Source organism: Corvus cornix, chromosome 4 (assembly GCF_000738735.6).
Source record: "Corvus cornix cornix isolate S_Up_H32 chromosome 4, ASM73873v5, whole genome shotgun sequence".
Classification (NCBI taxonomy): Eukaryota; Metazoa; Chordata; class Aves; order Passeriformes; family Corvidae; genus Corvus; species Corvus cornix.
In genome coordinates this window covers 45,329,668-45,342,262 of record NC_046334.1, presented here as the reverse complement: position 1 = coordinate 45,342,262, position 12,595 = coordinate 45,329,668, and the positions used below count along the sequence as shown (strand labels likewise).

The window sequence follows — 12,595 nt, the reverse complement described above, 5'->3', positions numbered from 1 at the left end:
ATGTCATATTAACTTGATTCCATTTCATTTCACATCACCAAAGCACCATGTAGACCTCTGTCACGAAATAATTCTAATATTGCCAATTTTTAAAAAATCCTCAGATTCTAAATGTTGTCTTCACTTTAGCACTCAGTTTCATTCCAAGGTACAATTCTTTCCATTTTGCATTGAGATCGTTAAGAATGAAAAACTCAGTAAGGTATTCAGATATACTAAGCTTGAGGATAAGAATTAGAAGAGAATATCCAAACTTTTATAAGCAGCCAGAAACGAGTCCAAAGGGCAGAACTCTAACACAGGCTGCCATGGATACTGGAATTAGAAGAGCACCCAACTCCAGGAACTTTACCCTCACATCTGCAGAGTGGCAGAAACAACCAAAATTTCTGCAAATACACTCATCTCTGATATGAAAGAGCTCTCATATGTGTAAGAGAGCACCATTCTGGGGATAGCGCCCAGGCTGCACCTGCCCTCTGACGACTCCTCCAGAGGTGAGTTCACTTTCCGTTTATAAGGAGTAGCATAAGATAATTTTCTCCTTAACACTATTAATAGCCAAAAAGCTATTACTGGAGGAACAGTGGTGACAGCCATAAGGCTATCTAATCCTTTATAAATTCTCAGCTCTTTCATCTACTGATGAAAAGAATTGCGTTGACAGCTCTCTCCTTTTTGGTAAATCGCCTCTAGTGTGATTACTTTGCATCCTTCCCCGCTCGCTCTCTCCTCCCGTCGGCCGGGGGACAGCCCGGGCGGGAGCCCCGACGGCACCTCCGGGACTTGGCTCCGACGGCGGCGGGGCCGCGCAGCCGGTCCGGTCCCTGCGCCGGGAGCGCCCCGCTGGCGCACGGAGCGCGGGCGGGAGGGCGCGGCGCGGGGCGGGGGGAGCCGCGGCCCGGCCTCTCCCGGCGCCGGGGCTTTTAGGCGGCTGCCCGGGGGCGGGGGGAAGTGGCCGGGAGGGAGCGGGTCGGTGTCGGCCATGCCTCCCCCGCGCCCCGCGGCCCCGCGCGGCCGGGGCGCAGCCTCCGCCGCGGTGCCCCGTGGCGGCTGCGGGGGCGCGGGGGCCGGCGCCCCGGCGCTGGAGCAGCTCCGCGGGTGCGATGTCCTCGCTGGTGAAGGAGGACCTGGAGAAGAGGCTGTTCGGACCCCGGCGGCAGAGGCTGCACGAGTTCATCGAGGTGGAGGGCGCGGGCGCCCAGCGCTACTACCTGTGCGCCGCAGGTACGGGGAAGCCGCCGGGCGGGGCCGGGCTCCAGCGGCTCTGCCAGGGGAGGCGGGCGCGGGTGGGAACGGGGGGATGCGAGGGAGCGGGCCGGGGCTCAGCGTCCCCCGGGCCGGAGCGGAGCAGCGCCTCGGCGCGGGGAGGCTGCCGGCCCGTCCCGCTCCGCCGCTCCTCGGCAGGGCACGGAGCCCGGCTCGCTGCTCCCGCTCCGCCAGCAGCCCCCGAAACGGCGGTCTCCGATTTCTGATTCACACCGGCTCCAGTTTTGACACTAGCGGAGGAACACGACATCTGCCCAGCAGCTGCGGGCAGTGCTCTGGCCGTGGCAGTGCTGTGAGCGCCTGAACTGCTCTGAAAAGAGCAAACCCTTACAGTAGTTCTAATCAGGTTTTCCATAGAAAAGTGTAACAATGCATTAACATTGCAGGAAACATTTGTACTTTTTTGCACTATCCCTCGTCTTTGTCTAATGTCGTGCATATTGTCTCTATGACATTTTGAACAACAAATTTTGGTTTAAATAAATACACATTGGAGTGAGTAATTAGCACAAACTTCGAGTAAAACAAGATTGCTTTAAGTGGTAATTATCTGGCTACTTTCTAAATTTCTTTTCAAGTGAATAATCTGTTTCATAGGGGTTTTAGATCAAGGTTTCAGAAAAGCTGGCTTGTTGGGGTTTTTAAATTATTATTATTTCAAACCACTGGAAGATAGTAAAAAGAGAAATGTCATCTGTAAGTAGTTAGGTTGAAGTGAATGATTCTTTCAGTCTGTTTCCTCTTCAGGTTCAAAATACATATAACAGGTAGAAATAATCTGCGTGCTTCAGACATAGATTGGGTTGGCATCCAATATTCTATGTTCATTATCTTTCTAAATATCTGAAGTCCTTAGAATACATGAGCTGTTTTGCAGATTATTGGAAACCCTGACCCAGCTATGTTCCCTGTACTCCTATAATTTTGGTAGAACAGGCTTTGTATTTTAGAACTATAAGAACAATTTAAAGGAATTAATTCCTGAATATCATAGGGCTTCTAAACATACAGAAATACCAATCTCATTCATAGTTTATGAAACTGTCCAGTAGAAGTATGATTAGTTGCATGTGGTAGATCTATAAGCAGTTCACTGTTGTGAAACATCCAAAAAAGGAGAAATAACATCATGCACCTTTAAAATCTTTACTAAAAATTTCTCTTTCAGGTAGAGGAGAACAAACCATTAAAGAAAGCCTCTAATCAGATTTACTGTTTGGAAGTCTCTAAAGATATAAAGGAAAATTCACGTAGAGTACTAAGAGTAGGATCTCTCCCACATCTAATATTAAACTCTCTTAATATACTCAGGCACAGTCGAGTAAGTGGTGAGTAGAGTGGAAATCTGATTCTGAAAGATGGGTTGCTTCTAGCTGCCAGCAAATACTGTGCTCTGCAGTGATTCTGTAGGATCAAAACACATTATCTAAAATCTTATCCCTGCAATGCAACCTCTGTGTATTTCTGTTGATTTCAAATTACCACAACAAAAAAACAGGAAAAAAAACCAAACAAAAAACCCCAACCAACCAACCAAAAAACCCCAGTCAAATTATAGGCAAAACTTCAGTGGTCTATGCCTTTTGAAATGTGTGTTACAACAAAATCCTGGTGTGGGTAACTGAACCATCTTATTTTTGTGCCATATGGGCAACACTATTTCCTTTCCTTTTCACAGTAGCAAGTCCCAGTCCTTGCATGAAGGCAACAGTATTCTTTCACGAAACAGATTATAAACCCTAGAAGAATGCAGAGCTGAAATGCAACCCCGTTCAGGGGTTATCACAATCCGGTATTGGTATACCCAAGAAAGAATGGTGGGGATAACATTTTATTGTCCTACAGACACTGAAAAAGGTGTTTAGTCCATGAAAGTCCTTAGGAAATACTTTGTGCTCTATGAAGGTATTGCTATAGCTGTACCCTCCTCGAGCAAAGCTTTTAGAGCTTAATAGAATGACATGGTAGATCTGAACTCATGCTCTATATAAAAATAAAATTCTCTTTGGCTCTTTTAGCTGGGAGCAAGATCAAGCAGTATGTAAAATGCAGGAAAATGAATTTTTTTTTTCTTAACTGAAAATAGCACACCTAAGTTTCACCACTAGGTTCATTATGCCTTACACCTGTGCTCTGTCCTTACGTCACAGGATTTCTGTTGTCGGAGGGGTAGAGCAGTGGCCGTGTGGGGTCCTGGGGGCCCCTACAACATCCCTTTGTATTTTTGAGAGGACTTGGGGCTTGGGCTTGCTTCCTTTTGTTATAACTCCGAGGGAGACAACATATTCCCTTACAAGCTAGCAAACCAACAAACAAAATGGGTGAAACTGAAAGTATGAAGAGAACTTCCTAAGATTACTCTGCTAGATTTGCTTGCAAATGAAAACCATTGTAATTTCTCCATAGAAGATAACACAGTAGTGGTCTTTTGGTTAAAAATGACTGAGCAACTATGATTGATAGGACTAGGAAAAAAAAAAGTGATTTGTATTTCCCAGGTAGGGAAGCTATAGGCTGAGAGAAATTATGATCAATTAATATATTTTTCCACTGTTTTTCTTCGCAATCGATAAAACCACATATGCCTTACATATATACTTTGTTGTTACTTAACCATTTTCTTATAAGAAGGTGAAAAGTAAGAGATGTTTTAACAGAAGGAAGGTAAAACCAACAAAGTTTCAAAACAGGGTAGTATTTAGAAATAAAAGAATTTTGCTCCCGTGTTCCTAGCCTCATGCTATGGTGTCAAAATGCTCCTGCCAGATGTAGGTGACTTCTTGACCATAACTTGGGCTACCAGATAGCTTGGGAATGTTGCCTGCCCTGCAGCCATCAGCAACTGGATGTGAAGGAGATTGTTCAGGCTCTGGTAGTTTTCACACTCATAATTGTCTGTTACAGAAATCCAGTCTTCTACTCAGCACTCAAGGTAATCAATTAATAATGGTAGTTATTGCAAAAAGCATCTTCATTTTCTTTTTAATCTTGTTTCCTGCCTAAGTTGGAAAACAGGAATTTCTATAAATTTAGCACTGGACAACTGGAAGCCTGAAGAAAATTTTCAATGTTAATTTCATTAAGTGGCCTAATTACATATTATATAGGGAAATAAGAGTTTTGCTTTTAAAAAGTAATGGCTTCATAAGAGAACTTCCTTCGAAGAATGGAAAATAGAGCACAAGTCATGCAAATACAGAACCTTGGCAGAAGTTTTGCAATCTTCTAACTGTAGCACATCAAAAAGACTCCCTCTTGAAGTAAGTAGGATAATGCAGACCCAGTGCCAGAATGAGGCTTTCATTGCACTGCTAGTGAATTCACATGAAAGGCTTTTGAACAGACAAGACTCCCTCTTCACAGGGTGGGTAAGGTAAATCATAAATCTACCTAAAGCTGACTGGTTTCTTTCTGTTGTCATGACTGACAACATTGCACTATTCCTACTACCTAGGCAAAATAAAACTATCAAGTCCAGTATCATCATAACTTTAGGAAGTACTTGCTTGCATATCTAAACTATTTTTTTTCTTGCAGTAAATAAAAGTAAAGAAGTAGAAATATGTATGGTTAAACACTGGCGAGTGGACCGAGAGGAGAAATATGAAGTAGTTGAAAAGTGGTTTTTGAAAGATCTGGAGATGATTGACGGAAAAGAAGCAGATACTGTAAGTGTTACATTATGCATTATGTACATAGACAATAATTTTCTTCTTTTGCAATTTGGGATACGAGTATTAAAATGCATTATCTGAAAAATAAAGTTATGTTACCGAGGAATTTTGGCTTTATTGCATGTGAGAGTCTCCACATCACATTGCACTGTTGCAGGGGAAGAGGAAGGCAAGATATTTTTGTTGATTTGTTTATTATAATAGTCTTCATCTCTCTGGTTGAGACCTGAGGCAGAAGCTGGGTGTTTTCTAAATTGGTCATCCTATCTGCTAATAAAAGTTCTCCATCTGCAGCTTCCAGTGTAAACTGCAGTTAACGTAATAGATTTTAGAGTGTATCTGAAAACAAAATTTCATTTAAAAATTTTATGGAGACTGTGACCCTGTCATTTGAATGTATGAACCTGTTCTCTATGTGACAAAATCAATCTATAAAATATCATGCAAGTGCATGATAGCTCACAAAATTGTGTCTTCCACATAGCTTAATCTCACATTACTTGCATCAATTCAGTATTTGCCTATTTGTGTGTGTAAATATGATCTAGCTTTGGCTAGATCTGGCTTACCTTGCTGCTAAAAAAGCACTGATCTCTCAGATACAATTTCAGAGGGTAAAATGAGGCTGCAGTAGTGCAATACGGAACAACACCAAAACTAGAATTAAATCCTATTCTACAAAAGCTAGAAGAATATGTTGAGGATAGTATCTTACTGCATGTATGATAAGACGTTTTAATAGCTGTCTCTGTATAATAAATGTAGTCCAGAAGTACTTTTATTCCCTTTGAAAGTGTTTTCACTAGCATATGTAATCTGAACTCTATTTTATGTTCACTTGAAAGAGAAACCAAGAGTCCATGAGAAATGTTTCAGAGCCTTGTTTCAAGGAAAATGACAAACTGGGGTTGTTCTTGCTCTGTCCTGTGCACATAGCCCTCAAGGTCAAAACTAGGAATGCAGGAGACAGGGTGAGTGAACTCAGCTCCAGAGTACCCCTTCACCCTGTGAGCTCTTAGCAGTTTAGGCCCGAGGGGGGGAAAAAAGACAAAACTAATAAGCCTTTACATCCCTTCTCCAAGTTAACTATCTTCTGGAGACACTCCTGTCTCTTCCCCAGACAAGGAAGCCAGAGGATTTCCTTATCACTTGCTGCATGAATTTAACTTTCTTCTGAAGCGTTGTGCTAAAACAGTCTTCAGAAATGATTCAGCCTTTCACAACCGGGATGATCAAAATCTGTCTCATTTTTGATTAAAGAAAAGCCTAAATGAACCTCAAACTCATGGGGTAATTAACACTGCTATAAATATTCATAATAGGTATTCATATCCATAGAATTTAAAATAATTTATCTGCTGGTAGGATTAATTGTGTCAAAGAGCCAGAAAGCATTAAGAAATACAACTAAGGCAGGAAGGGCAATCAATATTCTTCTTCTCCCACAGTCATAGACAGTTATAGTCCAAGTCAAGAGCTTTTCATGTACTGTGTTTTAGGCAACACAACAGATTGATTCAGTTCAAAACAAGACTGTACAATCCCAATAAAGTACAGCATATTGCTTGACCAAACTTGGAGAATTTTACTCAGAAAAACTCCCAATGACAAAGAGTTACAGCTGCTACTTTTTAAAATTTTAAAAGACCCTTTAAGATGAAGAGCAGAAGTATTTGAAGTCCTTTAGAGCCCATCATACAGAGAAAAGCCCTGCAGGTAGCTGGGCAGAGAACAACAAATTGCAATTCTAACACTGTAATATGTGTAGTACTTTCATTCTCTCTCAATTTTTTTTTTAGGATAATCCATATTTTGATATGCATTTCCAAAAAGTCTACAATATGGAAGCATATAGTTGTGCATCTAAATACACCTTTGCTCGAACACTAAGCAACCTGAATGCGATGTACCTTAAGAAGGACTTCAAGATTGTCAACTTTGATGACACCTACCTAAATGATGATTCAATCTGGTCATCCAGCAATAGAGATTTCGTAGTAGTTATGAAGGTTTGCTTCTATGCTTTCAGCCTTTTATGTCTCTCCCTCTGTCGTTTGTCCTAAAGATGTGTTTTCTAACATTGAGGTGACTGGTTGACTTTCACTGACCAGCATTTCATAAACCATCTGATCAAAAAGTTAGTAAGTGATATGCAGTGTCTCCTTTTTAATGCTACACGTAAGTAAGAAGTGGAGCATACTTTTTACATAAATAGTTGATAATTCATTTATATATGTTAGGAGGTCTTCACTCTAGCAAATACTTATATATACAAGAGACTGGAAACATAGAACCAGTAATTATCATGGTCAGTGGTGATGGCTTATGTAAGCAGAGTTCAGCATTTGCTTATATGTTCATGGAGGTATAAATTATCTTTCACTAATAACTCAAAATACTTTTACAGCATTAGGAGCATTAACAGTTAGTTTATATCCTGGAAGTAGAAAAAAGAAAGGAATCAATTGAGTTCTGTATGAGAATGATGCACATTTCTATTTCCAAATGTGTTGAAACACAGAACTCCGTTAAAGAGATCACACCTACATCCCTACAAGAATCCAATTCTCATCCTGATGGATAGGAGTACTGCAGTCAGGTACCACGGGACCAACTTTTCACCTATGCAGCTATACTATTTTTCCCACAGAACATTTAGTACTTCCTCTGGCCTTCACGTTATTTGTGATACTGTCTTAGAAAACAAATGTTCTTAAGCAGCATTGCTTTATTTGTCAGACCTTTCAGAACTTCCATGTCATTAATGTCTCCTTTCTTGCCCTTCATTGCTTATGAACAGGCGTGGTTAGGGAACAGAAATTGTCTCTATCTCTGAACCAAAAGATAAGAAAATACTATGTAAACAGTAGTAGTTGGCTACTAAAGGTACTTTGTAGGCAAGCGATAGACTTTTCAAAATTCATAGAATTACGAGAATTATTTTCACTAGTTTCTAGCTAAGCGTAAGCATATTCAGTGCACTGCTTAAAGGCACGCTAGTACTTAGAGCTACATTTACCAGGGGGTGGAGTCTAGTTTGGAATGTCTCACAAAAAGTAACATCTGGACTTGTGATAGCAGTATACTACAGTAGAAACAGAGGATAAGTTGCAGCTGTGTTGAACAGAAGCTGAAGAGAACAATCTTAATGATAAGAAGCATAGTGTTCCTGCCCAGTGTCAGTCAGCTGCATTAGCTGGCTGTTCATCCCATAGTCAATAAAGAAGTGCCAACCCAAAGAAGCTCATTCAGAGAAGCTTCTGATCAGAATGTCCTGCAGGGGAAAATTAGCTTTCTCCTTTGGCAGCCAAGAGAGTACAGGAAGGCAGGCTGTTGACGAAACTGGGTGTGGGCTTGGAGCTGAGTGATGTCAGCTCCTAGTAAATCAGAGGCTGATTAACCAGCACCTGCCATCTCTAAAATGGGATAGTTGTGCAAGGGTACTGTGCTATACTGTGGCTTGTACTTAGCTTTTGTCTTTCATGTGAACTCCCACCCTTGAAAACATTTCTGTAAATGTTGTTTGGATTCAAAATTGAAATAACATCAAGTAAGTGAGAATATATTTGAAAACCTGTAAAATGTACAGCTTTCTACTTTTTAAATGTTATCCTATTGTGTGTATATAGGAAAGCCCATACCTTCAGTTACTTAATATTTGGAAGTTAGATATTTATTCTAGTCATATATTGTAAATTACATTTGTTCTAACAAAGAACTTAGTAATTATTACTGTAGTAAGACAGCTGTGAGGGCAGTTTATGTGGGCAACACAAATCCTCTGGAATTTTTAAGGACTTAAGTCTTAAATTTGCCACCTAAATACTGTTAGAGAGAAGGATTGTAATTTTAGTGATTGTTTGCATGATACAGTTGCTCTTTTGAGAATGTCTTTGGGATAATCCAGTGCAAGTAGGTGTGCTGTGACATTTGAGTATTAGCTACAAGAAATATTTACCCAACATCCAGCTTCCACAAAATCATCTAATATAGAAAATCTAATTCATGCTACTGCTATCTATGATACATTGTCTTGTTTGAATTGCGTATTGATTGTTGAGGTCACAATGTTTTCCATAATATTTACAAATTCTTTGCTTAATAGGCACAAGGAAATGTTTTCTGGGTGGAAAAGCTTTCATCATTCATCTTGTAATAAAAACATAGAGCTCTAAAAACGAGCACTTCAGAAAATTCTTTTGAAATAAAGTACATGTATACTGAATTCTTGCCCAATAATTGTCTGTATCATTTTAGAAACTGATGACAGGTAAAAGTTACTATAATGTTCAACCATATTTAATGGACTTTCACCGGTAGTTTATACATTTTTATTCTTGTGCTATATAAACATTTGATAGACTATATTGGAAGACACAAACCTGCATTTTATGTGGAAGAATATGCAATTAAAATCTCTCTGGCATTTCTTCTGTCTGATAACATAGTATTTCAGACATTCTTCACTGAGCAATCAGACTGAGCAAAAGGAATGGAAAAAACAGGGACATTCATTGTCTATGTCAATTATTTCAGTTACTATCAAAAGGAAGAGCACTTTAAAAGATCTTTGTGGACCTAATCTAGGGGCTCTTTAGTTTCACAGTTCACTTACAGTTCTCTATAAGATGTCAACTACCAAGTGTAATTGCCTAGTTGTGCTATGGGAAGTCTGAGGGACACTGTCACTTTGTGGTGAGCATAGCACAGCTGCACCACAGGACACAGAGAATATGCTGAATTATAAATGGAAAAGACCCAACAGGATAAATAGCCCATCTTTCAGTTAATGCAGAATTATTTCCTACATCACATTTCCTGACCTTGGATAAATGGAATGTAGTTTGAAATACAGTATCTGGGGATTCATCTAGTTCTCCTGGAAGCATTCTCCAAAATTGAATAGGAAGAAACTTAAGGGAGTAAAGGATTAACACAAATGCACCTGTAGCATTCCTATAAAAGGTTTCAACTACACGATGTACACGATGGAATGAATTAATATGTGAGATTGTGGATATAATGCAGATTTTCTTCAGAAGACAGTATCCCGTCAGTTCCAGAGTGAAGAAAATACATGGCAGCCTGAAAAATGACGAAGAGTGATCATAAGCAAACAGAAATTCATGCTCACATAAGAGGCAGAAAGAGAACAGAAGCTGTCATAAAAGACAGGTGATTTTTTAAATCTATATCTATATTTAAACACTTTAACCAACATCAGAATTATGAATACAGGGAAACCTATGACAATAGAATTTATTTAAATATTGTATTTATTTAAAGTAGAAGTACTCCTCTCCTGTGGGTTTATTTTTCGTGGATAACTAATCTTTTCTTGCATCTTAAATTAAACAAATACAGATCAGTGCAGAATTTTAAAAATAGTTTTGGAAGTGAAACAGAACAGGGAGCCTGTGCCTTTTATATTTTTCATACTTCTTCTCCTTTGTGTTTTGGAGTCACACACATACCAACATACTTCTTTCCAACACAAGCCTATATTGTTTTCCCTGTCATTTACCTATTTCCCAATACCTTCAGCATATAAATCTTTTTCTAGTAAAGTGAGTGATTGGATTACATAATTTTTAGTACGTAATTTAAGACTATTTTGTCATGCCTTAAAGTCAGTATTTGAAGATCACACGTCCTTTGTACAGAGCATCTGTGGAAAGCTGAATTAGGAGGGGAGAGGATGGCACTGTGCATCTTGGAAGATGATCTATGTCAGTTTTAATGTGTAAACACATTTTAGCAGTAAAAAGTGCATTTTGGTGTGGTTTCTTTTTTCTTTTAGCATAATTAAAGCTGAAAGATAGGAAACTAGAGGGTTCCGTCTAATTACAACAGCTTTATGAAATCTTGTCCAATATTTTATGGCTGCCTTGTCCAGTCTTTATAGATCTAGACAGAGACAGTCACATTTTGTGGCTGAATTGAGAAATTACCAAACTATAACTTCTATTTTAACCATGGCCCTCATAAATGATATATTATAGAACTATACAGCCTGTTGTTTTGTAAGTCAGAAAATAAAAGTACATTCAGCAAGACTTAACTGGTCAGTCATATTTAATCACTGAATATTCTGGGAAGGGACACGCAAGGATTATCAAATCCAGCTCTTAAGTGAATGGCCCATATGGGGCTCAAACCCACAACACTGCTGTTAGCACCATGCTGTAATCAACTAAGCTCATCTAAATTAGTACTTTCAATCAAGTGGAAATATGATACAGGAATTACAGAATCACAGTTTTACCTGTTAAAAATCCACTATTGGCAATTTACAACAATCTCTTGGAAAAGATGTTTTCTGCTGTTCTTTATTGGTCATGGCCTGACAAATACATTTTATCAGCTACACACTAATGTGAATACATCATATACAATTCAAGTAATCTGGAATGATTTCAGTCTGTCCTTAACTCTGCACTCAATTACACCAACAATCCTAAAAATTAGGTAAGTGTATTGATCCTGTGGAGAACTTCTATCACAACAAAGTTTGAACTGGAAGGTAGTTCCAGTTTTCACAGAATTCAGCAGTGGCTACAAGTAGCTATAGCCAATTTGGACATCAGTTCTCATAGTTAGATGCCAAATCCTAAATATAGTCCCAGCATAATTTTTCCATCTGGATTATCACTGACATTGAAGACTGTTAATTAGTCCAGGCCTTTCTACCTAGGAGCAAAGCAAAAATCTGAATGCTGTTCACATTCTGTGAATATGAGCTGAACGTGAGGCAGGGTGTGCCCAGGTGGCCAAGAAGGCCAAAGGCATCCTGGCCTATATCAGAAACAGTGTGGCCAACAGGAGCAGGGCAGTGACTGTCCCCCTGTACTCAGCACTGGTGAAGTCTCACCTTGAGTATTGCATGCAGTTTTGGGCCCCTCACTTTAAAAAGGAAATTGAGGTGCTGGAGTGAGTCCAGTGGAGGGCAACAAGGCTCATGAAGGGTCTAGAAAACATGTCCTGTGAGGAACAGCTGAGGGAGCTGGGTTTGTTTACCCTGGAGAAGGCTCAGGGAGGACCTCACTGCTCTCTTCAACTCCCTGAAAGGAGGCTGTAGTGAGGAGGGCTTCAGTCTCTCCTGCTGTGCCTGCAGTGAGAGGACCAGAGGAAATGGCCTAAAGCTGAGATGGGGAGATTCGGGTCAGATGCTAGAATTTCTTTTTCACTGTTAGTGTTGTCACGCATTGGAATAGGTTGCGCAGGGAGGTGGTGGAGCCAGCATCCCTGGATCTGGTACTGGGTGACAAGGTTTAGTGGTTTAGGGGTTGCAGTGATAGTGCTGGGTGATCGGCTGACTCGACGATCTCAAAGATCTCTTCCAACCTGGCTGATTCTATGAAGTTACGTTAATCCTGATGCTGTTGCCAAATGGAATTACAGCATGTAGTCAGAGACGGAAATTGTAATTCGAAATTGAGATGGTGCGACACTGTAATGCATCTTTCAGCGCCAGGTTTACCTGCATTTCTTTTGCGGACACATTTGTCCCGGGGCAGCCCCAGCCCCCCCGGCACCGCGGCCGTGCCGCCCCGCAGAGCGCTGACGCCGCTTCCGCTTCGGCGGAGCCGCCCCGCGCTCCTCCCCGCCAGGGGGCGCTGCGCCGACAGCCCGCCCCGAGCCGCGCGCCGCCG

General features: G+C 40.6%; 1 protein-coding gene across 1 annotated transcript; it reads left to right on the top strand.

Annotated features, from left to right (window-relative positions):
• The first annotated feature begins 1,057 nt into the window (after positions 1 to 1,057).
• Positions 1,058 to 9,168, top strand: EXOC1L (exocyst complex component 1 like). The gene is made up of 3 exons (XM_039551661.1): positions 1,058 to 1,227; positions 4,807 to 4,937; positions 6,743 to 9,168. Exons 1-3 carry the CDS (start codon positions 1,107 to 1,109, stop codon positions 7,004 to 7,006), a joined length of 516 nt encoding a protein of 171 aa, XP_039407595.1. The 5' UTR covers positions 1,058 to 1,106; the 3' UTR covers positions 7,007 to 9,168.
• Positions 9,169 to 12,595: the final 3,427 nt, after the last annotated feature.

Excerpts from the sequence above, each read along its gene's own strand:
- EXOC1L (XM_039551661.1), top strand. The coding sequence starts at position 1,107 with ATGTCCTCGCTGGTGAAGGAGGACCTGGAGAAGAGGCTGTTCGGACCC. Across the intron at positions 1,228-4,806 it reads CTACTACCTGTGCGCCGCAG|TAAATAAAAGTAAAGAAGTA; the intron begins GTACGGGGAAGC and ends TTTTTCTTGCAG. Across the intron at positions 4,938-6,742 it reads ACGGAAAAGAAGCAGATACT|GATAATCCATATTTTGATAT; the intron begins GTAAGTGTTACA and ends TTTTTTTTTTAG.